The following is a 27,729-nucleotide window of genomic DNA, read 5'->3' on the forward strand; positions in this document are numbered from 1 at the left end:
GATACGTGAACCTGTCTTCTTTGTTAGCCCAAATTACAGGCTGGTGGAAGGGCTGAAAGTCTGTAAAAGTGCTCCTTAAGGACCCCCTCCTCACTGAAAACTGAAAATGAAATCAAAATTAAACTTAATGTTATCTTATTTTTGTCAGCCCAAATTACAGGCTGGTGGAAGGGCTGAAAGTCTATCAAAGTGCTCCTTAAAAACCCCTCCATAATGAAAACTGAAAATAAAAATAAAACTTAATGAGGTTAACCTAGCACAGTAACAAAATTTGCAACACCACACTATAAGGTTAAAAAGAAAATAGTATAATAAAGGAAATACAAAGGCTTTGGCATGGTTTTTACAATCAACAATGGTTAATCTTGATATGTAGTTGTGAACAACTTCAAAACACTTAAGTTTAAAACTCTTGCAAGCACTTTTAATTGATTAGGAATGAATTCTAGATGCACAAAGATGATTGGACTGTGAACAGTAGTACAACTACATCTAAGAACAATTAACTCTTGCCGACCAAAAAAGAAACGTATGATGCATGAAAATGTGTATAAAACATCTATAGAATATTCTTGTCAAATATAAATGAAATTAACTTTATTATAGAAATCATTCTGGGAGATTTCTAGGGAAGACAAATACTTACATTTCGACATAAAACAAATCGGATTATATCGAAGACACAATCTACCTTTTATCTATCAAACTCTTTTCTTCATCGAAGCTCTCTCTTAACCCCTGTTTGCACATAGCTTCAGCCGTTAACAACCTTTGGAAATACCAACAGATATTTTTCTTACATAAATCTAGTGCGTATTGTTCCAGGTTTAATTATATGCAATGGAATGATACAAACTTGGAACATCAATCCATAATCTATGAACAGATTGGTAGAAGTATTCGATATATCTTGATAAAACTCTTAAATTCGTGGCAAAGCTTGTTGATCATGGCTTCTTTTTTTTTTTTTCCTTTTCTTTTTTTTTTTAAACAACTTCATGACCAACACAGATCAAACATCCATCCAGTCTACATTGTTCTTTTTTTTTTTTTCATTATAACATACAAATGCCCATTTACAAATAATACACCAAAATGAATAAAAGTTTGGATACCAAAATGAAGATTTGTTCCAACTGATATAATGCCTTCAGTGTACAAAGGTCCATGTGAAAGTCTTTTCCATGTGTTACAGCATAGGGCACAGTTGCAGTACAGAAGTACTCTGAGAGCCATTCTTCCTTTATAAAATACTGCTGAACATCCAACTGTTGTCCATATAGTCATTTACGGAATTAACACATGTTTTACTGTAATCTTGGCCAGTATTGAGACATATCAGGTTCACTGCCAGGAACTTGAACGGGGACTGACACTCCAGGGGAAATGAGACCTGAAAATTGAGAGGGGAAAATGGATATTTTAGTTTTTTCTATACATAGCACAATTTTTGCTTTACAGTTTCACAGATTTGAGCTTGTACTCCAGTAAACATCAAATCTCACCGTCTACCAGCCTGTGGAAGCAGGGGTTGGGGACGTATATATTTTAAAAATTATGCGCATCTCACTGATTGCTGTTATAAATAAACTTTCATGCTTTGAGATAAATGCCAGAGTCTGGGCTCATTTGTATCAGTTGAGAATTCAGTCCAAAATACACTGAACAGTTCTATTCTTCTGAAAAGTGCCTGGATTGCTCCTGTTTCTGCTGACACTTGCCCTTTTTTGCCCTGATTTGCCTTTTTTATGCACGGGCTAATATTTCTACAGGTTCCCTGCCTCTTTGATAACTTCAAACCTTTGGCAATAAATAACATCTGACACAGACACAGTAAAAATGTGCCCAGTACTGCAAAGAGTTTCACATACACTTAACCTCAGCACTGTGGATATCTCTGCTGAAATTTAATGCTGAAATAAATGCTGATTTAGAATTTAATTGTACAGGGAAGATTTTGGGGGATGGGGGGCTCACTAAAAGAGCTTGCCTCTGTCCTGCTACTTCCACACCACCTCTGTTAATCAGCTTTCTTTCCGTCTAGTTGTCCAAGAAGCAGCTTAAAAATCAGAATTTTTTTGCTCTAGTTTGCAAGGTTATACATTTTCATCTTCTGCCTGGTATGGCAGCAACTAATCCCAACAGAGAGCCCTCCCCCAGTGATGAGGAGAGACTTGTCACAGGGAATACAAGTGAAAAGCCTGATGGCTGGAGCAGGGAAGGCAGGCTGGCAGGAAGACTGGGGGAGCAGGGGGTCACTCACCTGTGGAAGTGGTGCCAGAGGTGCCCATGGGCTGGCTGTTCATGTGTGTCTGCATGTGAGGAGGGGTGTATGTATCATAGCTCCGTCCATTCACCGATGGACTGGTGGGCAGCATGCAAGAGTAGGAGGAGGTCTGGCTGGGTACCGGGGGCTGTGGGGGCAAAGCACAAAGTGGTAAGTGGCCCTGCAGGTAAAGACAGCATCACACTCTTGGGCACGGATGTGCCAGCCCTCAGACAGCAAAAAATGAGCTTCAAGTTTCAAATTCAGGCACCCCAGTGTAAAGACTTGTTTAGGAGCCCAATCAAGCAGGCCCTTCATGGAGGCTTTTGAGCTAAAAAGCAACGTGGACGGTGACTGGCGCTTTTTCAGTGCTTGGTGAGCAGATCCCTACATCCAGATGCTGATGGAGGTGTTACGTCCCTAAGCCTGAGCACTGCCCTTGTTTATACCCATGTAAAATAAAGATGTCTCCTACCATTTGCAGCCAGAGACAGGGCCAGCATCTTACCTCGCACTTAGTGCTGTAACTACAATGTAATTAACATTTTAGTTGTAGTTGTAACTACGATGTAACCAATATTTTAGAGGCTGATCCTGTGTCTGCCAGCATGGGGCACATACACACAGACCAGGGTTGGAGGGACCAAGGCTTTGAAGGGGAATCCCCAAACTCCATCACACACACGTGTCTTGATCCCCATCAGAGCCGCAGCCACCCCAAACCTGTGCTAGCAACATCCCAGAGCAGACATCTCCATTTACCTCAACTGCAACCCCTAAAAACCCAATTTGCCAGGGGGAACAGCAGCTGGGGGCAGGGGCTGGGGGATGGCACAGTGCCAGAGAGGGACCAAGCAGGGGCTCCTCCTGCTGCAGGCTGCTGGGTGAGTGGGGACCAGCACAGCCTTTGCCCGCAGAGGCAGCGAGGGAGCAGGAAGCAGGATGAGTAATTCCCAGCCTGCACGCACGAGACCCGACACGTCTGCACACAGTTCCTGTCTGCACATCCCTGCCACACGCCTTCTCCAGCAGCACTGACAGCCCAGCTTGCTCTGGGAGAGCACCCAACGCTCCGTGCACCCGCACAGAGATGCCAGTGGCTCCCCCTCTGAGCCCACTTGCCTGCCTTGCCACGGTGACCACGTAGGCAGCATTTTCCAGCGAGGCTGTGCCCCTGCCCAGGTGCCCAGTGGTGAATCAGGGGCCTCCTGCTTTCCCAAGGGTCCCCTCCTGTATCAGCCTTTTGATCTTTTGTCATCTGCTCCCAGCCCGCTGCCGGGGACGGCGCCGCCGGCCTCCAACGTCACGAAGCAGCGACCCAGCCAACACCGTTCCTTTCCACAGACTTGCAAGACTCTAACTTTATTTGGTTAATTTTGGTTCAGCAATTAGTAACATCGTAATTGCCGCAGTGAAGGAGTCAGGCTCTCTAATCTGCTCGCCTGTCTCTAGCAGTGGTCAATGCTGTGTGCCTCAGACAAAGCTGTAAAACTCCCGTAATTGGCCAGCACCTTCCTAGGCCAGCCCCACCATTAAAAAAGGAGGAATTTTGCATCTGAAAGGTCTATAGAAACAGACCCCAAAGGAATAGATTTCTTCCTAACCCAGCTGGTGATCAGCTAATGCTTTCAGGCATGAGGATTGACAGCTCTTGCAATTCTGGCTTAGCTGGCATAACCACTGATGCTAATCACATCCTTCCCTCTCTCAGGTGTTCCTAATGTGCCGCTGCCACGTTACCTACATCCAGAAGGTCGGATCCCTCCAGCAGCTTATTCAGGCAGCAATTTCCACAATATGGCATCAGCAAGTTCCAGAGGTTAACCACTTTTGCTTTTTTTTTTTCCAAACAGCATTTTTTTATCCCAGATTTGTTGCCTTGCAAATCTGAGGACTTTTCCCTTTAAAAACTGAGAAAAGTGCTTGTTGAGCACCGCATCTTCAGTGCCCTTTCCCTTCTGATTCTCCCAAACAGGGCATCTTTAATGCCAAGGAAGCCCTTGGGTGCTGCTTTCCCTGCAGCACACTTTGGGTCTGCAATCCTTCATCGTTCAGAGGAGCGGTCCCCACCCACACTCCCACACAGCCCAGGGGCTACCAAGTCCCCAGGGAATGTCGTGCCCCGGCGTGGCACTGGACTTACTTGCATAGGCAGGTTGTTGGCCATGGTGAAGCTGGGCATGGGCGGCAGCGCGCTGTACGTGTTCGTGAGCGCCGTGTCCGTCCTGCCCAACATGGAACCTGATGTGAAAGAGGAAACTATAATAGAATAGACAGATAGACGAACACATTAGTTTAACCACAATTACAACTGGCAGCACAGCCTCAGAGTCTCATTTGGCCCGGAGGATGGATGGACGTGAGCGAGTTGGTGGCATTACCGGGGGTGGTTGGTTGTGGGATCGGCTGGTAAACGCTTGTGCTGAAACTACTACTGATGGGAATGTGGCTGGGAGTGTTGCTGGCTTGTCTTCGCTGGTTCCTCAGCTTCTCTTCCCTTCTCCATTTGGCCCTTCTGTTGGAAAACCACACCTGAAAATACAGAATTTGAGAGAGGTGAGTGACCTGACAAGGACTAGAGGCATGGGGCCTCCCCCACGTAGCTCAAGAGCAAAGCAGTGGGTGAAAGCAAAGCCAGCTGCTGCTATTTTCCTGAAAGAGGGACATGGGCAAATACCTGATCATAAATATGGGTTGCACCATGCTTTGAGAAGCCAGGAGTAACAAAATCAGAGTAGTAATAGTAAAAATAATAATAGCTATAATTGCAGAGCAAATCAGTACCTGTATCCTTGCTTCAGGCAGGTCTATTTTAGCAGCTAGTCTCTCTCTTGCAAACACATCAGGATAGTGGGTCCTCTCAAATTCTGCAGAAGGAAATATTTTTGCATTAGCTGCAGAGCTGATGTGGCTGACTGTGAAACCACAGCTGCTCCTGTGCTGCCTGTGCTCTAAATGCTCCTAAGAAGCATCACTGTAAGGGCAAAGCTGAGCTTTCTGCCTGTGTGTTAGCAAGGAGGACGCCTTGCCTGCTGGGGAGCACTGCCACAGGGATGGGCAGGCTTGGGCGCAATGCTGCATCCCTCAAGAAGCAGTGAGGGCTTCTGCCTCCACTGAGGGGGTCCCCAAGGCAGCTCTGACCCTGTCACCACAAAGCAAAATGGCACGTCGCTAAATAACAGCGCAAAAGGAGGGCAAAGCTCCGCGGCGGGTCAGAGGCGAGGTGCGCCCAGGCTGGCCAGGGAAAAGGGCAGCTGCTCCCAGCCCCGGGCACTGGGGATGGGGAGTGAGCATGGGGGTAGGCATGGAGGACTCTGCCAGCCCCCTGCCTGCCCTCGCCTCCCCAGCAATGCAGCACAATGGATGGGAGGAGAGTTATCTCCCCAAGAGAAGCCTGGGGTGCAGCATGGGTGTCACCTGTGCCCTGAACACTTCGCCTTTGGAAACAGTTTTAACAGCTTTTCAGGGCACACCAATGAATATTTGTAGCTTTGTGAATAAAAGAGCACAGAGAGAGCCACAGAGTTTAAATATATACATATATATAAGGCACAGGAATGCCGTGCTTACATTCAGCTGGTAATGTAGTCGGGGCACATTTTGTTTTCTCTCCTGCTTCAGCCGTAGGAAAATGTCACTCACCTTTCTCAAGGGCTTCGATTTGCTCTTGGGTAAAGGATGTCCTATTTCTCTGCAGCTTCCTTTTCAGCTGGAGCCTCATTTGGGCCTCGTCCGAGTCCTCTCCATTAGAGCTGATGGAGTTAGTGTTTTCCCCTCCTCCCTCCTGTTGCGGACAGCCATCTGTGGAGCCGAGAGAGTCAGAAAGTGAAATGCAGGTACCCTTGTTTGAAGATCCCTATCAGAGAAATAATGCAACTGGAAACGAGCTCAGCCATGTTTGCTGACACCCTCCCTTAAAAATGTCTCGGGTATCAAAGCAGCACGGCGCTAATGGCACAGGTAACACGGAAACATTTCAGTTTCCAGCCTTACGTAAACATCGGAGATGAGGAATTATGATCACCTGGTCTTAATTTCATTTTGTTTTCCCTCTGGAATAAAACCTGCATAAAAATACTTTCCCCTGAAAGTGATTCTTTCCATGAATCCCTGCTGGAGTGCCATGGCAGTCTCCTCCGTCTGCTGCATTTATTTACCTATTGCTATATTTAAAATAGTGATGTTCAGTATTTCAGATTATCTATAATCAGTAATTCCTATCTAATCAATTAGATGTTGATAGGTTTGCAGAAAATGCTATTAAGAAACCAAACCAAGCTTGTAATCTTTTTTAAAAAATATTTATCCAGTTTTTATTTGAATTCTGCACAGTCAATTTCATTTTAAAGGTTGTGAATTTAGAAGTGCCTGCATTGTTCTGCAGTTTTATTCAACTATTGTATGAGTGTGCATTGCCTTGACACCTATTACTGAGCACAGCTGTAATTATATCATCACCAAGAACAGGCTATAATTGCTGAAAATGGAATTTTATATTTAGATAAAAGGACTGTCCATTCTTTGTAATGTGTTGCACCAGAGAAAAGTAAGATTTCTTTTAAAATTTTAACATGTAATTTTAAAAGAAATAGTAGCGAGTTCACTAACTAGCTAAATACGCTGTTCTGCAGCTGAGCGTTTGGCATATCATTTAAGTGGTACATTTTTAATTAGGGCATTTCCACCACTTTTAATGTAATTTCTGTCATTAAACAGGGAAAGTTTCATTGTGCTCGGCGCCCGGGCGGAGGCGGCAGCGGCCCGGGGCCGGCTGCTCTTGGGGGGCTCCGCGGGCACCCCCGGCCGCCGGGGCCGGAGGGACGGAGGCTGCCGGCGAGGCAGAGAAGTCGTTGTCCTAAATGAGCTCTCCCTCTCCCTTTCAAAGCATATTTTTCGAAGCGTTTTGATGTCGCATAAAGAGGGAGCCGGGGTGAGGGACGCATGGGCTACTTATGCTAATTCCCTTGAAAAGTTACGCCAAAAATAAATAGCGACACTCCCGCGACATCCTTTAAATATTGTGGGAAATCAACTTTAAAGTAATATCATTTATAATCGGCGAACAATGGCCCCGGTCTTCAAAGCTCGGGGGGAATTGTGACAGGATCTGGTGGGACCCTTTCAACCACTTTGAAATGTTTTAAAACCCGAACTTTCTCCTCCATTTAAACACAGGGATTCAGCGGCCGTGGTCACCATATGGGCGGCCGCAGCCCCATTGAGGCGGCCGGCGGCGGGTGAATAGCGGGGGGGCGGGGGGAGCCGCCTTTCAGGGCACACAAAGCCCCGGGCCCGGGACGGCCGCCGCGGCGGGGCAGCGCCCTGCCAAGCGCGGGTGGCAGCGCCGGGGGCCGCGCCCGCCCGCGGAGGGGCCGCGCTCACCTCCGCCACCGCCCTCATCCATCACTGTCCGCTCGGGCCGCGCCCGCAGCGCCCGGGGGGCGCCCGGGGGATGGCCGCGGCCCCCGCGGCCCGGAGCGCTCCGCAGAGCGCCCCGAACCTGCCGGGGAGCGGAGCGAGCCCACCGGGCCGCTCCCGAACCGGGCGCCCCCGCTCCCGAGTTTTCAGGCAGTACTTCTTTGCCACCCCGTCTCGGTGAGCTCCACGTCTCCCCAAAATCTTTCAGCTAACTTAAAGTTTCACCTAAACTCGCTTATGGTCATTTCCAACCCTATCCCGGACAATTAAGATATCTTCTTTTTAGGCACACACCCCCTTTTTTTTTTTTTTTTCCCTTTGGGTTTTGGTTGTTTGGTTTTTTTTTAAAGCCCCTAAAAGAAGCGATCTCAATAGGACTGTTCCACCTTCCAGACCTAATCCGTAAGAAAGCAAGTGAATGTCCGTCCCTATTATCCTATAGCCAGACCATCTGACGCTGGGTATAGGATTTGTTTCCTGGAAGAAAAAAAAAAAAGAAAAAAAAAAGACGCTGGGAAATAAAATCATTCCTTAGTTTCTTAGTGTCTTAATCAGTGAGGCGGAAAACAAGCAAAAAAAGATAGCAAACCAATTGCAGCACCTCTCAGCTATAGAGCCGGGATCAAAACATTGTAGCATCTGTTGAAAGAGAAAGTGTCTAAATCCTATAGAAGGCTTTAGTCTTATAAGAGAGGGAGGGGAGAAAAAAAGATAAGAAACAGTGTCTCGGTGATCCCTAAAACCACTAAATCACTAGAGAATTTCTCCCGGATAGAGATGTCTCTTTTTGTTCTGTCAGCCCTCATGTATCCATTATTTTATTCACTGCTGCATGGCGTTTATCAGATTGAGACCATATTTGTACCCCTCTGAGACCTAACCTCGCCTTATGCTTTTTGAGTAATGGACTCTTAAAATCCAGTAACATACCCCTGCAAGGGAAAAACATTAGAGGGAGCATGAATATTCCAGAGGAAATCCATTTTATTAATTTTAATTTTGCCATGCGGATGTTTTAAGTGCCTGCCTGCCTCCCCCTCGCCTCTGCTGCCCACGCACACCCGCGGCCCGAGCCAGCCCTGCCCGCTCCGCACCGCTTCGTTTCGGGATTTCGGACGGGGCTCCCGAGGCCCTCCGGCCGCTGCGCCGGGCCCCCGTTCCCCTGCGGGAACTGCGCTCGTCCCCGCGCCACGGGAAGGGGTCACCGCTGCCCCCAAAGAGCCGCCGGCCCCCGGCCCCGCCTCGGGCGCGGGCGGCTCCGCCGGGCCCAGGTGTGCCCGCACCGCACCCGCGCAAGGGCTGGGCCTCCGAGCACCGCCCTGCGGCAGGGAGCCCGAAACTTCCCCATGCAACCCCTTTCCTAAAACAAACAAATACATCAAAACCCCAAAAGCGCTGCCGGGCGGAGGGTGCGCTGCCCCGCGCAGCAGCGCTCCGCGCCTCGCCTCTCGGGGCGGGCAGCGAGCGAAGGCGCCGGGGCCGCCCGGAGAGCCCGGCCGGGCCGGGGCGCGCAGGTAAGGGCCAGGCGAGGGCGGCTGGCGGCAGGAGCCGCCCCGGCTCCTGGGGTGGACATCGGGCAAAACAAAACGCCAAAGGAAAACCCCGCAACCGGACAACAAAAAAAACACCCAAGTGGGGGTGGGGGGAAGCGAGGGCTCCGCTCTATCTTTCTAGTGTCCTTCGTAGACTGTTTTCTTCTCTTAAAACTGACATGTCTAATTGGCAAGCGGTGCCATATCGTGTCCAGAGGTCTCCTGTGGAACATTTCTACAGCTGTCTCCTTCAACTAGACGCTTATTCATGTCGCCTTAATGAGAAACAAAACGATCTCTAATGAGCAATTACATAGCGACAGAATTGTTCCCATAACAAATTCTTGCGTGTGACAGAAACATCCTTTGTACCAGATATTCCGCACACTGTTACCGATTTTTTTTTCCTTGCGGGGTGAAAACAAAAAGCAGGTTGTTGCATATAGACACCTCTTCTAAAGGAATGACCAGAGCCAGGGAGAGCCGAGCCTGAACAGAGCCCGCATTCAAAAAGAAGCCATTAACCATCTTAAGTATGTAACGTAACATCCCATTATCCTTCATATTATCCCCTTGTCATTCCTACAACAAATACCTATTAATCTTCAGGATAAACAGTTTCCTATATTTACAAAGTTGTTTCGGGTCCATTGAGGAGGAATTATAATCAGCCCTACGGAGATAGTTACCGATCGCCCCGGCTTTGGGGAGAGACCCCGGCGCGGGAAGGCGGCCCGGGCAGGGAGCGGGAGCCCTAATTACCGGGCGATGGGCGAGGCTCAGGCTCAGCCCCGGATCCCGTCCGGCCGCCAGCACCGCGGCTCGGCGGACGCGGCTTTGGCAGGGGACGCTGCTGGGCTCCCGTGCCCACCGCCGGGCCGGGGCAGGGCGCTCGCACCGTGCCGCCGGCCCCGCACCCACCTGCCCGCAGCCGCCCAGGGAGGCGGCGGACGAACGCCCGCCACCCTCCGCCCGGGGAAGGGGCAAGGTGGACCCGCGTCGGGGCTACCTCCGCCGGACGAGGCCGAACCGAGCCGATCCGGTCCGCCCCGGGCTGGGGAGCGGCGACCGCGCTGTCCCTTACCTTGTGTGGGCTGCCCGGGTACCGAAGTGCCGGGATACCAGCCGGGTCGGGTGCCCCAGGTCCCCGTCTGCCCGTTCAGCATCCTTAGCTTGTCGTACATCCCGTCGGCACCCATCTGTTGCTTTTCGCTAGCCAGGTTGCGTAGGACTCTGTTTATCGACGACACCTGGAAGGCAAAGGACAGGAAAGGCAATGGTAGTGCGGTAGCGCGCTCCCCGCCAGGCACCCGCGCAACCCCCGCGTCCCCCTGCGCAGCGGGCGGCTCGACCTGGGCGCGAGTCAAGGCTTCCCCGAGCGCCGGCTGCGCGCTGCGGCCGCCCCGCACCGCCAGCCGCCCCGGCTCGCTCACTGCTGCTGGTGGTGGTGCAAACAAACAAACAAACAAACCACGGGGGAGGGAAAAAAAAAAAAAAAAAAAAAAAGCAAAGGGGAAAAAAAAAGCCCCAAACCCAACCCTGCAAAACCAGAGTGATGGCTCCGACTGATGCTTGCAGTCCTGAGGCGCCAGGCGCAGGGGTGACCCGCATATTGGTTTTTATTTTTTTTTTTTCCCCCTCCTTAAAGGCATTTGTCAGATTCTGTATGAAAAAATGCGTCTGACCCTGCCACATGCAAATGATGTGAACCTGCTATCCTCTCTTCTGATACCAAAACAAAGGAAGCAGAGGCTCGCTACGGCTACCCAGCATTGTACACGGCACACAGGAAGGTTTTTTCCATGAACTTACACTGGGTATATTATCGTTGGTACAGACCCCCTCTGATAGTAATCTGTCTCGAATCTCCCACGCAAAGATGGAGGGGCACTCTCGTTTATACTGCGCTATTTTGCTTACAACTTCTGGAGTCGCTACTCTCGGTTTACTACCTCCGATTGCCCTGGGTCTGATGGAGCCAGTTTCGTAATACCTGCCCAAAATTTTACTCACACATCCATTCGACACCTGGATAGGGAAGCGGACAGAAAATCACATTATTAATAATTTCAAGACAAAAATAAAATTGTTTAAGTATGCATTAAACAATGACAAGCTTACGTTTTGATTGTCCAGCACTTGGACTTTTGCATCTGCATGGGTCTATAACACAAAAATATACCTTAAATGGTATGAGAACTTACTTAGAGAGTCTTTTTTTTTTTTTTTTAAATTACATTCGTGGCCCTACCCTCTACAAAAGTGATACTTTAAAAACATTTGGAAGAAAAAAAAAATCATCTGGTCAAAACGTAATTCTCTTAGTATCAAGGTTAAAATGCACCTTAAATGCGAACAATAGGTAAACCGGACTAGTCTCCATCCTTCTCACTGCTCTTAGCCAAAGGACTTGAGGGGGAAGGGGTGAGTGAAGGGTTTTCACGACCTACATTAACAAAATACCCTGAACTGCGCCAGATTGCGTGAATGTCCGTAAGGACAGATTCCGATATAAAACAGCGTGGCTTTGAGGGGGGTTCTTTTTTCTCTCTCTCACTTTTTTTTTCTTTTCTTTTTTTTTTTTTTTTAGGTACTGTTTTGTTTTATTTGTAAGAAAAAAAAGTAAAAATTAAAAAAAAAATAAACAGTAAGCCACGCCAAATGCATACAGATATCACAAAATCATAAGTAAATACGGGGGGTAGGGAGGGAAGGAGAGGAAACTGAAATTATGCCGAGCCGTATAATTCAGTTTATTACAGCAAACTAACTGTAACGACAGCGCGGGTTATCACCGGATGGAAATAAGGGAGAACGAAAAGTAGAAATTTAAATATTTGCAAAGGCATATATATGTATATATACGCATCGAAAGGTCTATTTGCAGCAACAATCGAGCAGATGGATCGTTTTATTAGGCTGGAAGGCGGGTGGTGGTGGTGGGTGGGTGTGGGGGGGTCGCATTAGCGCCCGGGCGCCCGGCGGTGACACAGCGGCGCTGGAGCGGAGCGGACGGAGCGGTGGGAGGACGGGGGGCGCCGCCGCCTTCACCTGCAGGATCCGGGAGATGTCGCAGGGCCGGGCGCCGCTGTGAGCGAGTTCCACGATCTTCTGCCGCGTGGAGTCGGGCAGCGGCCTCCCGTTGACGAACACCCCGCCGAGCTGGTTCACGCCGCTGTGACCTGCGGGAAGCACAGCGCCCACCATAGCACCCTCCGCTCCCGCCCGAGCCGCGCAAACCCCGCCGAGCGCCCCAGCGCCCCGCTCCCCTCCGCCCCGCTCCGCCCGGCCAGGCCGACCGCTCCGGCCGGGAACGGCCCCGGCCGCGCCGCCATCCTCGCCCTCTGCTCCCCGGGAGCCATCGCCGCTCCCAAAACGCGTCCACGGCGCACTCCCCGTCTGAGAAACCCGCGGCAGCCACAAACCCCGAAACCCAACCCCAAAGCCCAGAATACTCCTGGCTGGTTCGCCTTGGGTTGCTCCTTTGCGTCGCCTTTTTTCTTTCTTTTTTTTTTTTTTTTTTTTCTCCTCCCCGCCGAAAAAAAATTAAAGCCCAAAGCCCAAGCCCAAGCGAGCCTGCCTGCATCCGCCCAGCCGCAGCTCGCTTCGCCAAAAGCAAAGCGAGAGGCTGCCTCGCCAGTGCCCAACCTGAAGCTCCAGGCTTTGAAGGTCTCCCTGGAGAAGCTCTGCTCTACGCGCTCTCCGCTCTCCTCTCTTTGGAGCCTCCTGATAAATTGACTCCAAGAGCCCAGGCTTCTTAGCAATAAATAAGCTCCAAATATAGAAGAGGGGGAAAATATGATGAGCCTCTCTGACATTTGTCTTTAAAATAAAACTAGCTGCACGTCAAGTTTGAGCTTAATTTCTGGAAATAGGCGGAAGTCGCCCCGGATCATGCATGGAAGGCTAATTGAAAAGATCAGTTGGAGCACTTGTGGCAGGCGTGTCACTTTATGACAGTACTCTGCTTTTGAAAATTGCATCGTCACGACAAATAGTAGCATGATAAAACGACCCTTTCTGTCCGCATTTGGATATCACTCAGACTAGATTGAACTCTACTCGCTCTCCCTCCGAGGGAGGCTGCGGTTTGCGGTAGCCGGGGGCTCTGCGCGGACACACCGAGGGGGCGCGCTCCCCGCGCAATGGATTCGAAGTGACATCGGGGCTGGGGAATTTGCCGCCCCGGCCCAGCAGCGCGGCCGGAGCTGCGACCTGCGCTCCCCACGGCGGGGAGGGAGAGGAGCCCCGCGTCCCTCCCCGCCTGTGCCCCGGGGAGCGGCGGGCTGCGCCCCGGCGGGCGGGCGGCCCGGGGCGGCGGTGCGGGCCCGGGGGCGCAGTCCCGCGGCTGCTTCTTTCCCTCCCCCCCGCTCCTCTGCCCCTCGTCCCCGTGAATGCGTGCGGGGAGACCCTCGCCGACATAAAAAAAATGGCAGTGGGGAAAGCAAAATCAAAGTTTCACTTAAAAGGTTAAGCCTTAATCATTATATAATTTCCCTGGAGAGCGGTGTAGATCTCGCCCAGTGGCAATGATTATGCGCCTTGTATTCTATTGCTAGTCATCTAATAGGAAAACATATGGTGTCAATTTGGATGCTCTGCACCATATACACCCAGGAGTTATTAACACAAAGCCTGAAGAGCCCGCCGCGACCTTTAAACAAAATAAAGGCTTCACCCGAATGATATCTTTTCTGCGTTTTGCAGTGGCGATCCCAAACGGCCGAGTGAAGGCATCCCCCATTACCATAAGCCCTCGGCACGCCACGGCCAAGGGCAGCCGCCGCCGTCCTTGCGAGGCGCAGGTAAAACCCTCCCCCGGCTGCCGAAGCTCAGTTTTGCTCGGGATAAATGAAAAAACATCGCACGCACACGCACGCAGCGGCCCCGGAAGATAAAAGGAGGACAAAACCCCCACAAAGTAACACCAAAACAAACCAAATTTAAAAAATAAAAAAAAAAGAAGAAAAAAAGAAGAAAAAAGCGCTTCACGAAAGGGATAGCTAAGAAATCCCTAAACCCTCCGCTTTTCCGGCTGCTCCTCACACGGGGGGGGACAACTTATGAATGGGTTTAAGGGTGGGATGATAAAGGGGTCCCGAAGCCGCGCGTCCCCTGTCAGGTTCCAGCGGAGCGCTGGGGTGGGGGCCGGCCGTTCCGCGCAAGGGCCGCGCAGCTCGACCTGCGCTCCTCGCCGCCGCTACGCGCGCAGAATGAGCGGGCCCGAGGCGTGTGAGGCTCACCCCGCGGAGGATCCGCGTCCCGAGGGGGAGAAGGCCTCCTCCAGACCGGCTGGGCCCTCACGGCCAGTCCCTCCGAGCTCCGTGCAGCCCCTTTCTCCGGGGCGCAAGGAGAGGCCAGCACACCCGATTCGGTCCCCGTGCTCTCCCGCCCTGTGCCAGCGCTGTCCCCTCTGAGAAGGGCACAGGCCTATCCACGAGGTCTTAAACAACACCAGCAACCCCAACAACAACACAAAAAGCCTCCCCCTCCCCCGAAAAATTAATAATCCACAGAGGCATCAGAATCGGGAAGCAAATAAACCCAAAAGGCGGCGAGGAACTGCGCCTAACGCGGAGCGGCTTTTTCCTGCCCAGCTCCCACGGCAGAGAAGGTAGGGACCCAGCCAGGTCCTGGCCACGCAGCGGGCCTGGCCCAGCGGCCCGAGAGCCGTGACAGCGCTGCCGGGCCCGTCCCCGCCGCCCTCGGAGGTACCCGCGCCCCGACGGGGCGGGCGGGCGCCGGCGGCCGCGCAGGGCCCCGCTCCCGGCGGAGCCGCCTCCCTCCCCGGCCCGGCCTGAGCCCTCCGCCCCGCTCCGCCGCCCGCTCCTGCGCGCCCGCGGCCGCGAAGGGGCGCGGAGTCACTTACTGTTCTGCATGTTGGGCTGATAGAGCAGTATCCCACGGGGGTCGCCTATAGCAGTCTATCAGTGACAAAATAGGCGTTAATCAGGGGAGGCAATGCACACGGTTAAGCTGCAGAGAGGCTAGTATCTCACCGGCTAACTTTGTTCTCCTTAGGCATCTTCCCCCGATTCGTTTAAGGATTTGGGGGCTTTAATACCTCAAGGCAAAAAAAATGTTCATATGTATCCCTAACTCGCAGGGGAAAAAAATTAAGAAAAGCAGCCCGCCAAGTGGTTTCTCGTTTTAATTGCATGCAGGTGGCGTATTGCCTCGTCGTTAGTGCTCTTCGCTGAGGTGGTGTATTAAGTGGAGCGACAACAATCACAAAGAGAGTCCGAAGTCATGTTTTTAAACTTGCCTGAAAGCGGGGTGGACTGTCCTCTCATACAATTTAGGGACTCGCACATCTGCGTGTCACTAGTTAAAGTCTTCCCTCTAGGACAAAGCAGAAGAAGTACATTAAAAGGTGTGCAGCGACGCCGGGAAGGTGTGCGGGGCGGCGGGACGCGGCCCGGGGGTGCGGAGCGGAGCGGGCGGCGCTGCGCGGGGGCTGCGCGGACACCGGCGGCGGGGGGGCACGGCGGGGGGAACCTTCCGCCGGCTGCCCTGCGTGCTGGGAGCGGGGCTCCATTTTTACCTCCGGGTATTTCCTCGAGGTTTGGGGTTGGGGTTTTTGTGGTTTTTTTTTTTGTTTTGTTTTTTTTTTTTTTTTTTTTTTTGTGAGTGTGTGTGCATGGTTTTATTTCCCTCTCCCCTTTTCCGCGCGGCTCTAGCAACTTTTTCTCCCCCAAACTCCCCGTCTTGTGATTAACTTCTTTTTTGGTCTTTAGATCTTCCCCTTTTTCACTGTACTGTGACACACGCTGTCTACCTCGCCTCACTGCTTTAAAAAGTAAGAACAGGAGGGGGTGAGAACTGTTAAACAAAGCCTACAGAAAGCGAACAATGGCCTCCATTCTGCTCCTCTACCCAAACCCCGAGTGCAGAAACGCAGGCTCCTTAACCGGCCGCGCAGCTTCCCAACTCAACGGACCAACAACCCTCCAACTTACAAAGAGCAGAGAAACAAGCCCCTTCTCCCTTCATTAGTGCCTGCCTTGACCCAGCGCCTGGACAGTCCCCAGCGCCTTCCCCCCCACCCCCCCGCTCGCTGGCTCGCTCCCTCCCTCCCTCCTTCCTTCCACTACTCCCTCTCTCCTCCTCTCGCCACCTTCCTTCCCTCCCTCCTTTCCTCTCTCCCCCCCCCCCCCCCCGCCCCCGCCAACCCCCGGCCCACTTATTTATTTATTTATGCGTCCCCATGTATTTATTTGAAATCGTCGCGGGTGAAAATGGAAAAGTAATTTCTCGTTATAAATATCTGGCGGTAATTGTGTTACTGGTGCGAGTTGTTAGGGGTTGTAAAAAGATACAACAGCTCAGTGGGGTGCTCAATTGGGGAGGGACAATTACAATAAAGAGCCCATTCAAGGGGGTTGCTAAAAAAAAAGGAGGTAAAATAATGAAATAGTCGCAGCCTTCATTTTCTCTCCCTTTTTTTTCGCCTAAAAATACTCATTCTCTTTCTTTTGCGCCTGTAATGAATATTAATTTTACTCTTCCTGCATATGATGGAGAAATCAAAGAGGCACGTTTCCCCATTCAGGACTAGCCATGGTATAATTTATTAAGTAGCTTTTAGTAATCTTAAATCCATAAAAATAAACATCAAACAAGTACTTTCTCGCAGCGTGAAGACTTTAACTGGTAAATATTTACTGCTCTTTGGAGAGCTACCTGATTAGCAGCAGAGCAAGCTACACTGTACTTCAATGGAGACGTGGTGATATCTCCTTCAGCTGAACTGAACGTGAAGTCATCCCTTTAATACACCGAACACGTCTGCATAGACACACACCGAACGGGAAACCCACCGCTCCAGACACAATTTCCTCCCATATTTCATGCACAAATCATAAACGCGGGGCCTACGAGGCGAAAGAAGCCATCCGAAAAGGCACCAGCAAACTTCCAACCCTCAGCTCTGCCCGCACGGACCTCAGAAATGACACCGAGTGGGTTTAAAAGAAAAGAAGCGGGGTGAGGAGGGGGGAGGGGGAGAAAGGGGGGGAAAAAAAAATAAAAAGCCGCGAAACAAAACAAACCCAAACACAGCCGAAAGCGGTTTACAATAGAGGGCGAGGGTAACCAAGGTCTTCAGCAAGGTAAGAGGAGGCGTGGGGCAAGGAGCTGCGTGTCTGCCCAGCAGCTCGCCGCCGCCTCCGGCCCGGCAGCCCCGGCCGGGCCCGCACCGCGAGCGGGAATTCGCCTCCTCCTGCCGTGCCCCGCGGGACCCCCGCACCCCCGGGCCATCCCGCGGGACCGGCCGCCTCCCTCCGAGAGCTGGGATGCAATTTGCCGTGTCCTAATAGGCCAGGCCTAATCCTCAACTCGGGTTTTAATCTCGAAATCGTCATATAATCTCAAGGCAGAGAGTATTTTCCCCCCTCTCCCGGTGAAACCGTATCTAGGCGTTAAGGGCAAAGTTTCGCCTTCCCGGGGCAAACGCGAAAAAGATAAAAACTAATCGGTTTGCGATGAGTTGCTGGTGAAGGTCCGCAGCTATAAACATGTATTGTCAAGGGCCACTTTTATTATTTTATGCCCTTAAAATGGAGAAGATGCACTCACTTTTCTTCTCTAGTAGGTTGTTGTCGTTTTCCAAAACAACCTCTACCAGGTACATTAAATCATTCGAGAAAGTTTGTTTTTAAACTTTCCAGAAATTATTCTTTGCTCCGCATGCCCATGAAACCCCTTCGTGCAAAGCATTACAAGGTTAAATTCAAACCCAGATTTTTTTTTTTCTTTGCAAATGCACTTGCGAGTAAAATGGAACCAAGTTTATTGTTGTGCTTTTCTGGTGGAATTCTTTTCTTTTTTTTCCTTGCTTGGCGAAGAGTTTATAACTTCTTAAATATTTAAAATTTTTAAAAAAGCTTTGCTGTAGTGAGGGATTGCAGAGGCGGATCAAAGGGGCTCTTGTAGAAATAAGAGATGCTAAGGGTTTTTTAATTAAAAAAAAAAAAAAATAGCAGCATATCGATTTAAAAAGGGAGCAAAAAAAAATTCTCCAAAGCGGGAGAACGACGAGCCCCGGTGCCGAGCAGGGACGGGGCTCCCGGTGGGGCCGTGCTCGGTGCGGGCCGCTCCGCGCCCCCGGCGCTTCTCCCGCGCCGGAGCTGGGAAAGTTGCCGGCACTAGGGACAAGTTGGGAAGATCCCCGGGTGGCTGATTAAAGCTGACAGCCCTTCAGCTCCGCTCAGCTCCCCGCCTGTACCGCGCCTGGGAGCTGACTTGGCCTAGGATATGGGTTCATTTTTTAATTTTTTTTTTTCCCCCTCCCCACGCAACTCTCCCGGCCGCTCTCCCTCTGTTTTTCTCTACCATCAGGAGTGAGCCTTCCCTAACCCAGACCGCAGAACACAAAGCAGAAGTCGGGGACGGGGCCGCCCCGGGGGCAGCGAGGCGCCGCTTCCCTCCCTCTCTCCTTCCCTCCCTCCCTCCCTCCCACGCGGCGTGGCGTGGGGCCGGAGCCCGGCGTGGGGCCGGAGCCCGGCCCGGCTCCCGCCACCCCTACGAGCCGGGCACCGGCAGCACCGGCACCGCAGCCACCGGCGCTTGTGGTTTCCCCGGCCAGCAAACGCTGCGTGGGAATTACTGCTGCTGGTGTTGGCATTGGTTTCCGAGTCAGATGCTTTAGCTTTTCCAGAGGACACGGGCTTATGTGAAAGGCAGAAAGTTTGTGAGCTCCTGGGCTGGAAAGTTCCCTGGGAAGCTCTCCGGAATGCAAATGGCAATATGAGAGAGAGAGAGAGGGAGAGGGAGAGAGGAGGGGTGAGAGAGAGAGCCCTGCCTAAATATTAAAATGCGAGGAGGGAGAAGTTGGGAGAATAAATGAACAGACTCACCTTTATGAGGCATCCTGTCTTGTTGTCAAAGCTCCTGTCAATAGTTTAAGAGCGCACTGATTTGAAATGATGGCGCTTTAAAAAGAGTTGCCAGCAAAATAGTTTTTCTCCACTGAAGCTGCTGGTTGTGTGATCTTGAATTCCTGGGAAGGAGACAGAGATTGACAATAAAATGGGCTGTCAGTGACTGGAGAGCGAGAGATAAAAGAGTGTGTGAGTGAAGTGGGGAGAGAGAGGCAGAGCACACCTATGCTGATTGGTGATGGTTCAAGTGTATTAATGTGTGTGTGCCTTGGTCTCTGCCTCGCCTCCACTGCTCTTCACTGGCCCATTAGTGAAGCCTGACCTCTGTCATCATCTTCCAGCAAAACACTTCCTCCCTGCGCCCGGACCCGAGCGGGAAATGCGGCGGAGCCGGGGCCGGCCGTTCAAACCCACTAATCACTCCGCACCGTGCAAACGCCGCCCGCTCCCACCCGAATATCGCCGTATGCAAAGCGCCGCCAGCGCCTCCCCGCCGCCCATTGGCCGCCGCCGCCCGCCCCGGCCCAATTGGCCCAGGCGTTTGAATATGAATGCGCAGGGCCCGGCGCCGCCGCCCGAGCCCGCGCCGGCCCCGCCGCGCTCCGCTCCGCTCCGCTCCGCTCCGCTCCGCTCCGCTCCGCCGGGCCCGCCGCGCTCCGCTCCGCTCCCAGCCGCGTCCTCAGGTCGGGCTGGCTGGGGGAGGGGGCCGCGGCGGTGATGGCGGAGGAGGAGGAGGAGGAGGGAGGGGGGAGATCAATTTGCATTTAAACAGTTCGCTCCAGTCCGACAATGGGAGATAAGGGGGAAATAACATTCAAATGGTAAAGGCATAAATATCTGGGAGACAGGCGCTTCGGCAGCGGGGCTCCCCGAGGCCGCAGCGCTCCTTCCCTGCTCCCGGCGCTGGGAGAGGGAGGCTCTGCCCGGCCGGGAAAGAGCAGAGCAAATACACCATTTACTTTGTGTATTGAGGGCTCTTGTGAAAGGCCCTGAAGAGTCCTTTACCAAACACTCACCAACTTCTCCCACGTGCCATTTGTTGACTAAGGGCTGACGGGCTGATTTTTTTTTTCTTTTCTTTTTTTTTTTTTTTCATTTTTTTTTTTTTTTTTTCTTAAAGACCCCACGGAGGAGTTGGAGAAGGGCAGAGCCGGGCGCTGGGCAGTGCTGCCGCTTTATGCCCGTCCGAAGAGGCTCCCCCCTCCTTCCCTCTCTTTTTGCAAGGAACCCCCTTCACTGGCTGCCAGAAAATCAAGGGGGAAAGTAAGTAAATGACTTTGCTGCTCTGACCACACACCACAAGTACATTTGTTGAATGCCGGACTATTAAGACACACCTCAGTAAACTCTAAAGCAACCCCTCAGCGCATGCATTTAAGGTTACACTGGGAGCACCAGTCCGAGCTCAGGGTGTCCCAATCGGTTATGGCGAGTGGTCCGGGGGGAGGGGAAAGGGGGGTCTGCATCGGGAAAAAACAATTTAAAAAAAAAAAAAAAAAAAAAAAAAGCTTGAGGAAAAGAAAGGGAAGAAGGAGAAGAGACAGGAAAAAGAAATTCCAAGAGCCACCGCGGAAAGTGGAGAGTATGAACGCGCAAAGCATAAAATGAAGTCGTAGCCGCATACACTTGACTTCTCTTGACATGTGAAAAGTGCTAAAAGTCAAAGCTCATCAATAAAGTATCTTGAAATTGAATAAGAGCCCTGACAACCATTGCATTCTTAAATAAAGTACAATGAGGAGACAAACGACTCTGCCAAGGAGTTTGCATGTGAGTGAAAGGGCGCCTCAATGGGAGCGGGATAATGGGCTGCTCGGCCGTCATGCACTGTCATCCCCTGTCCCGCCGAGAAGCTGCCACCGCTCCCTAATAGCACAAAATGGGCTCTTAAGAGACTGCTGCCTGTCCCTCCGCCGCTCCCTTCCCCCGAGCCGGGGTGCCGCGGTGAGCACCCCGCTCCGCGCCCGCTGGGGAGGCCCGGCCTGAGGCGGGCACCGTCCCCCGGCCCTTCCTCCAGCCCGGGAGCGGCCCGAGGAAAGCCTCTCCTCGGAGGATGCGGGGAAGGGAAGCGGCCGCGCTCCTGGCCCGGGATCCAGCCGGCCCCACCTGCAGCAGCGAGGGGCTCTGCCGCCCTGGCCAGGCCTAGGTCAGCCTGCGGGGCTTGTTTCCTTTCGAGTTTTGCCCCGAGCCACGCGTTTTTCTAGACACGGAGCCGAATATCGCGATGGACGCACGGCAGCGTTTGGGTGTGACGGGATCCCCCCTGAAGGTAAGGGCAGCCCGGCCGTGGGGCTCGGGGCACCCCAAGGGGGGCTCTGCCAACACCAGGGGCTCGGGCAGGCACCTCCCTCACCCGGCAACCCCCAACTCCTCTCCTCTTCTCCAAAACTTTCCAAAGCATCATCCGCCACCAAGTTAACCTGCCCCTGGCCAGACATCCTTCCAGAAGCGCCGAGGAGAATTTCCAGAGCGGCAAAAGAGAAGAGAAACAAAGTCCAAAATGAAGTACGAACCTGTGTCCCGTGTGCCCGCCCGCCAGGCAGGGTGGGTGAGTCCCGGCGAGCCGTCCCGCGGAGCAGCCGGTCCCCTCCTAGTTGCCGCTGGCCGAGGCCGAGCGTCCCGCCGCACGCATCCTGCGGGCGAGAGAAAGAGGCTGCGATTTGTAAACTCGCACCAATCGCGGAGGATCCGAAGGGATGTTAAAAGCTGGGATCTAGTCCTTTTTCTGGAGTGAAGTCAGTCGTGTCCGTGGCTTTTGATTTTTTTTTTATACTCCTCTGTCTGTTGTTGTTGTTGTTGTAGGGTTTTATTTTTCCCTGTTGCACTCCCCCTCTAGCAAATAAGAGATGGTTTTATACTCTTGTCCACAGGGCGTTAAAGGGGGAAAAGAGAAAAACCACTTTGTCCGAAATTGCAGGCAAATATCATTTTTACAAGCTCTCAATTAGCCATCCCTTGGATTAGCACCTTCTTACGCCTCCTCGCCAGAATAAAGCAGCCGTAATCTTGTTGCTATTTCCCCCTCGGGCGCCGCGGGCTTTGTGTTCCCTCCCCCCAAAAAAACTTTTAACGCCCCCACCCATCCGAAAAAAAAAAAATAAAAGAAAAAAAAAAAAAAAGAAAAGAAAAAATCCCTCCCTGTGCGGAGGGGAGGGCAGGGGTGAGGCGGTGACGTCAGGCGGGTGCGGGGGGGCGCCGCTGGCGCGGGAGCCCCGAGCCAAAGTTGGGAGGAAGAAAGAGCAGCGGGCCGGGCCGGGCCGGGCCGGGCCGGCAGCGGGGCCGCCCCGTCGCGTCCCGCGGGGCCGGGGCTGTCCCGGCGCCGAGCCCCGCGGCTCCGCGCCGCCATTTTACCTCCGCCCGCAGCGGAGGGGCCGTGCGGGACCGGGGCCGTGCGGGACCGGGGCCGGGCGGGACCGGGGCCGTGCGGGACCGGGGCCGTGCGGGACCGGGGCCGGGCGGGACCGGGGCCGGGCGGGACCGGGGCCGCGCGGGACCGGGGCCGCGCGGGACCGGGGCCGCGCGGGACCGGGGCCGGGCGGGACCGGGGCCGTGCGGGACCGGGGCCGGGCGGGACCGGGGCCGGGCGGGACCGGGACCGTGCGGGACCGGCCCCGCCGCGCCCGCGGGAGCGCCCGGCCCGGCCCCGGCGGGGGCAGCGGGACCCGCCGGGACTGCCGTGCCTGGATACCTCCCAAGGAAACGCTGTGCTCTTGCTTTTTCCATCTAGCAGATTGCCACTCACTGCTCTCCCTCCCTGCCCGGCCGGCCTGGTTTTCCTTTTCCTTTTTTTTTTTTTTCCCCCTTTTCCTTTCTTGTCTTCCTTTTCTTTATGTTTTTCCTTCTTCTTCTTTTTTTTTTTTTTTTTTTTTGAAAGTGAATTTTCCACTTTTAAAATGACTCCGCTCGCCTTTGTAATTGGGGGAGAGAGGGGCAGAAGTGCTGTGAGGTTCTCGGCGTTCCCCTCGCCCCCAAAGCCCTGCCCTCCTGCAGGCTCAGACCGCCCCCCCTTTTCCCCTTTCCCTTTTCCGAGGAGAGGGTTGCGCCGTGGGACCCTGCGGCCGTGGGACCCCGCGGCCCCGGCCCTGGCTCTCGGCATGGATTTAGGCACTCTTTGAAGATTTCTACTTTAAAATCCACACGGGATTAATATGAGTAGCATTTTTCTGCATCTGTTTTTGGGGTTTTTTTTCCTCCCTCCACTTTTTTTTTTTTTCCTTAACTATTCCAAACAAAAAGAAAAAAAATGGGCGTAATATAAAAATGGTTTAAAAACCAAAGGTAAGTAACTATTATACGTGGCAAGACGCGCCTTTTTTTTTTTTTCCTAATTAAAATAATTTTCACTTTTAAAATATGATCTCGTGCCTTGGTATTGATTTGTATCAAAGAGCAGCGTTTGCTTCCCTTTCGTATTTTGTTAGGTGTTGAAAGCAGAAAGTGCTGAGTTAGAAACTCCAGGATCGTCTCCTTGTATTAATATCTGGTCTGCAAACTACCTTTTTTAATACCCAGAAAAATGCTTAAAGTCCTCTTGTCCAGTTCGGTCTAAAACTGAAGAGATACACAAATCCTGACGTCTTAGACTACAATGCTTTTGCCTCCAGGACACTTAATGCCTATTTGTATATGTAGAGACAGTGTTTGAAACCTATAATGCGCAGGACACTGAGTTAAGTGGAGCTTTTCTAGTTTATAAACAATCCGCAAAAAGTTTGGAATCGATTTAACCTCTTTTATGTTGGCCTTTTGCACGAGGCACAGCTCCGCATGGCAAGCTAAAAAAAAGGCTTTCTGGACCTTGCCGAAGTCGTTCTGAAACTGGAAGACGCACACAAATCTTTCCGTACGAGAAAGCCTTTGATTATAAATATGGGAAAAGTGTCATGCAACCAGACCCGCTCGAAAAGCCTTCAGAAAAGAACGGGGGGGGTGAAAGCTTAGCGCATCCTGACGGGCTTTTTAAATGCTATTGATTGGGACAAGCTGTTCAAAACCCCAGTAACAGTTAATCTGCCTGTTAATCAAGCCACTAAGGAGCTCAATGCGAGTTTTATTAGCAACTGGAGAACACAGGCGGCAGAAAGGATCAAAAGCCTACACCCTTGATATTTGTAAAACCAGCCTTTCCCAAAAATATATTTTCAATTACACAGTAATTCGGAGCTTATCAGGGCTCGCTCGCAGCCCCACGCAGATGGTTCCGCAGGCGCTGCCAAAGCCACGAAAGCAAAGGAAGCAGAGTCGCGCTGGCCCCGCCGAGGTGCGGGGTTAAAAATAACGCGTTAAGGAGGTGTCCCCTTCTCGCCTCTCTCCCATCCCGGACCCTCCCGGCCTCCCGAAACAGCAGCAAAACCTCCACTTGGCAAACCACGAGGAAGGGATAGGGAAACTCCTCGTATTCACGTCAATTGCGTTATTAGGCTGAGGGGTCGAGGGCTCTTTTTTCTTTTAGCTGGCGTATTTGATTTATTGCGGCAAGTTTGCAAGGCATATTTCCCTCTGCCCGTCCTTTTGGTAGAACCTATCATTTAACTGCTAAAAAAAAAAAAAAAAAAAAAAAAGCTTAAATAGCGAGATTCGTAATTTGGAGAGCCTAAAAGTTGGATTTAAATTAATGACCAGAAGTATTATTATATCGGCTAAAATCAACATTTGATCTTGTCATTTTTTCAATGCAATCCGATTCCTTTATATGTCAGCGAGATATGCATATAAAAGACTATCTGGTCAGAGGTAATTATGTCACAGCTTTTTCTCGGCATGACAGCTGGATAAACACCATCTCCAATAAACATCTCTAATTAGGGAGGAGGATCTGAGATAGATGGTGTTTGATTTATTACTGAAGGAGAATGTCCATTTACCGGTATATTATAGTGAAGCATCACAGGGAGCGTTCCCGCTAACGCACCATAAGGAGAATTTGGAGACGCTCGAAGACAGGTAAGCGGTGTTTTAGGATTTACGCTGTTATTTTGTTTAGCGTTATTTCGGAGGAAGAACGGCCTTTCTAGGATACCTCTCTTTCCCACCGACGCCCTGATTTAGCAGAGGCACCAGGGTTGGGAAGGAAACCCTGAGTTTGGGCACCGAGAGGTGGTCGCCTCTTGGCGACCGGACCTTTCCAACCCGAGCGGGACAACCGAGAGTCCTCGGCGAGCGGCGAGCCGCCGGCGTTTCGCGGCGCAGAGCGGCCGGGACGCGGCCCCCGACGGCAGCTCGGAGGGTCAGGGACCCAGCCGGGGCTCGCCTCCCGCAGCCCCGCCGCCGGCCCTCCTCCGCGGGGCCGTGCGGGCCGGAGCCCGAGCCGGGCGCCGTGCGGGGTCCTCCGAGGGGCGCGGTAACCCGCGGCTGCCCCCGCCACCCGAGACGGGTCACGGCGAGGGAGCGGGGCCCGGGTCACGGGGCGGGGGGAAGGGGAGGGGGCCGCGCCGCCCGCGCGGGGGAAGTTTGGGAAAGGGCTCCACCGCCGGCCGGCCCCTCCGCCCCGGGGCGCCCCCTCCGACGGGCGGGCAGCGGCCGGAGCCGCTCCCCCCCACCCCCACCTGTTGTGCGGGGCTCCGGAGCGCTCCCGTCGCCTTCCCCCCGCGGCGTGGGGGTGCCGGGGTCGGGGTGCCCGGCCCCTCCCGTCGGGAGCGGCCCGCGGCCGGGGCGAGCGGAGTCGTTACCTGTCAGCCGGAGCGGAGGGTCCGGGCGCGGCGGCCCCGCGGCCGGGAGGAGGTACCTGGCGGCTCCGGTGGCCAATTTCCACGCGAGAACCTGCCACACAGTTTAAATGTCAATGACAGCAAAAGAGGGGTGCTGCCTTTGCACTAACTTTCCCTTAATACCCACGGCAGCGCCTCCCCCATTGGCTGGGCCGCCCCGGTGACGTCACGGCGGACAGTAGTTAGCTAATGAGACATTTCGGGCGACACGAGCGCGGACGGCGCGCCCCGACACCGCCCGCCCCGTCGGCGGGCACGGCCCGGCCCGGCCCGGCCCCGCCCCGCCCGGGGCTCGGCCGCGGGACGGCATCCCGTGCACCGGGGCACCCTCGGGTCGCTGCCTCCTCCCGCTGCTCCCGGCAAACGCGGCGGCTGCGGCCCGACGGCTCGCCCCAGCCCAGCCCTGCCGGCAGCCGGGCCTATCCCCGCCTCTCTGAAAGCTCAGTTTTCGGCTGAGATTTGCCTTCTTCGCTTCTTTAACGCGCTCCGCATGAGGGACACTCTTGCACGGGGAAAAGGAGCCCCCAAAAGCTGACGCAGCCCCGTGGCTCCTCGGGAACGCTGTGGTCCCCAAGCCCTCGGCTCTCCTGCGGGAGCGGGGCGCTGCCAGAGGGAAGCGCCGCGGCAGCTCCGCGGGCGGTGCGGGCCCGGCCGGGCTCCCCGAGCGCGCCCTCTCCCATTAGAGCGGGAGGGAGAGGCCGTTATTTGCACACACTTGTCAGGGTAAATAATTCATCGGCCAAGAGGCCTCCCCCCGCCGCCGATAGTTTTATTGAACTGCACTTAAATGTTTCATGAACCTGCCGCCCGACTGGGGTGGGGCGGGGGCTGCGGGCTCCATTAGGAGGAGGCTGTGCCGGGGGGTGCGGGGAGAGCGGGGTGCGGGGCGCTGCCCCGGCCCCTGCTCCGCTCCTGCCCGGGGCAGGGATCCCGCTCGGGTGCGGGGTGACCCTGTCCCTTAGGCGGGCCGGCCGCGCAAGTCCCGCACGTTGGCAGGTAGCGACGGCCCCGGGGGCGCTGCCAGGAAAAGGTTTCGCGGCTCGTTTGGAGCCGCTGCCATTAAGGGGCTTGCGGCTCCCTGCAACCCGGCAGGGTCCTCCAGGGAAGCGTTGGAAACACCACGGCTCCCGCCTGCTTATCTGGCTGTCAATAAAAGGAGATGGCTCCTAAAGCAGGGCCAGGTGCTGCCTCCCCTGCTCTCCAGCGCGCCGCTCTCCAGAAACTGCTCAGGCGTGAAGCCAAGTCTGCTTGGCCAGGCCTCGGCGGAGGCAGGCAAACAGCCCCTCGCCAGCGCCAGAGCGCTCTGTTTGCCTTTTTATCTCCTAAAAAAAAAAAAAAAAAAATAGAGACAGAAAGAGGGAAGGGAGGCAGGAAGGTGGGGGAGCGTGGGGAGCAGAGTCCGTATTTGGCCGAGAGGTCGCCTGAAAAGAAAAAGAAATTAAAATGACAATAATAAAGGATAGGGGGGAAAAAACCCTGCAAAAGCTGCGCTGGGAGGCAGGCGGGACCCCGGGGGCGGCCTCGGGACGCTCCGCGGCAGGGGGGCCCGGACAGGCCCGGGGTCAGCCCGGAGCGGGCGGGGTGTCCGGGGCAGCGGCCGCCCCCGCCCCGCCGCGCAGCCGTGCGGAGCCCCCGCGCCCCGCCGCGCCGGGGAGGCTCGGGCAGGGAGCGGAGGAACGGGGTGACACAGTGTCTCCCCCCACGCCTGTGTGTGTCCCCGCTGGTTTTTGCTCCTGTCGCGCTCGGGTCCGCGACCTCTGCTGAGCCGCGGAGGAGGGACGCGGCTCCGCGCTGCAGCGCGGAGCGGAGCCCCGCGGGCGCGGAGGGCAGCGGGGTCGGTGCGGGCGTCGCCGCGCCGGGCAGGGGATAGAAGCAGGGGCACGGCAAAGTGTTACAAATTTATAAGCATTATACATATTTGATTT

At 53.7% G+C, this 27,729-nt stretch overlaps 1 protein-coding gene and 1 long non-coding RNA gene across 35 annotated transcripts; one reads left to right on the top strand and one right to left on the bottom strand.

The window, feature by feature from the left end:
• Window positions 1-287: 287 nt before the first annotated feature.
• PAX6 (paired box 6) lies at window positions 288-25,925 on the bottom strand. Of its 34 annotated transcripts, none has more exons than XM_085579598.1 (15): window positions 25,766-25,925; window positions 21,611-21,730; window positions 19,074-19,216; window positions 15,482-15,558; window positions 15,086-15,140; window positions 12,268-12,398; window positions 11,338-11,379; window positions 11,029-11,244; window positions 10,301-10,466; window positions 5,909-6,067; window positions 5,051-5,133; window positions 4,648-4,798; window positions 4,410-4,525; window positions 2,264-2,414; window positions 288-1,393 (listed from the first exon to the last, which is right to left on the bottom strand). In XM_085579598.1, the coding sequence occupies exons 5-15, from the start codon at window positions 15,093-15,095 to the stop codon at window positions 1,308-1,310; spliced, it is 1,311 nt and encodes a 436-aa protein (XP_085435724.1). In that variant the 5' UTR covers window positions 15,096-15,140; window positions 15,482-15,558; window positions 19,074-19,216; window positions 21,611-21,730; window positions 25,766-25,925; the 3' UTR covers window positions 288-1,307. The 34 variants fall into 34 exon arrangements, with proteins under 34 accessions (XP_085435724.1, XP_085435728.1, XP_085435745.1 ...); XM_085579602.1 differs by having other exon boundaries at window positions 4,410-4,507; window positions 25,766-25,900; XM_085579619.1 differs by lacking the exon at window positions 11,338-11,379 and having other exon boundaries at window positions 4,410-4,507; window positions 11,230-11,244; window positions 25,766-25,900.
• Window positions 19,688-20,390, top strand: LOC146767230 (uncharacterized). The gene is made up of 2 exons (XR_014955280.1): window positions 19,688-19,780; window positions 20,218-20,390. It is a non-coding gene; the product is annotated as an uncharacterized LOC146767230 (long non-coding RNA).
• Window positions 25,926-27,729: the final 1,804 nt, after the last annotated feature.

The sequence above is a fragment of the Lonchura striata genome, chromosome 5, assembly GCF_050655825.1.
Source record: "Lonchura striata isolate lonStrDom1 chromosome 5, ASM5065582v1, whole genome shotgun sequence".
Taxonomy (NCBI): domain Eukaryota; kingdom Metazoa; phylum Chordata; class Aves; order Passeriformes; family Estrildidae; genus Lonchura; species Lonchura striata.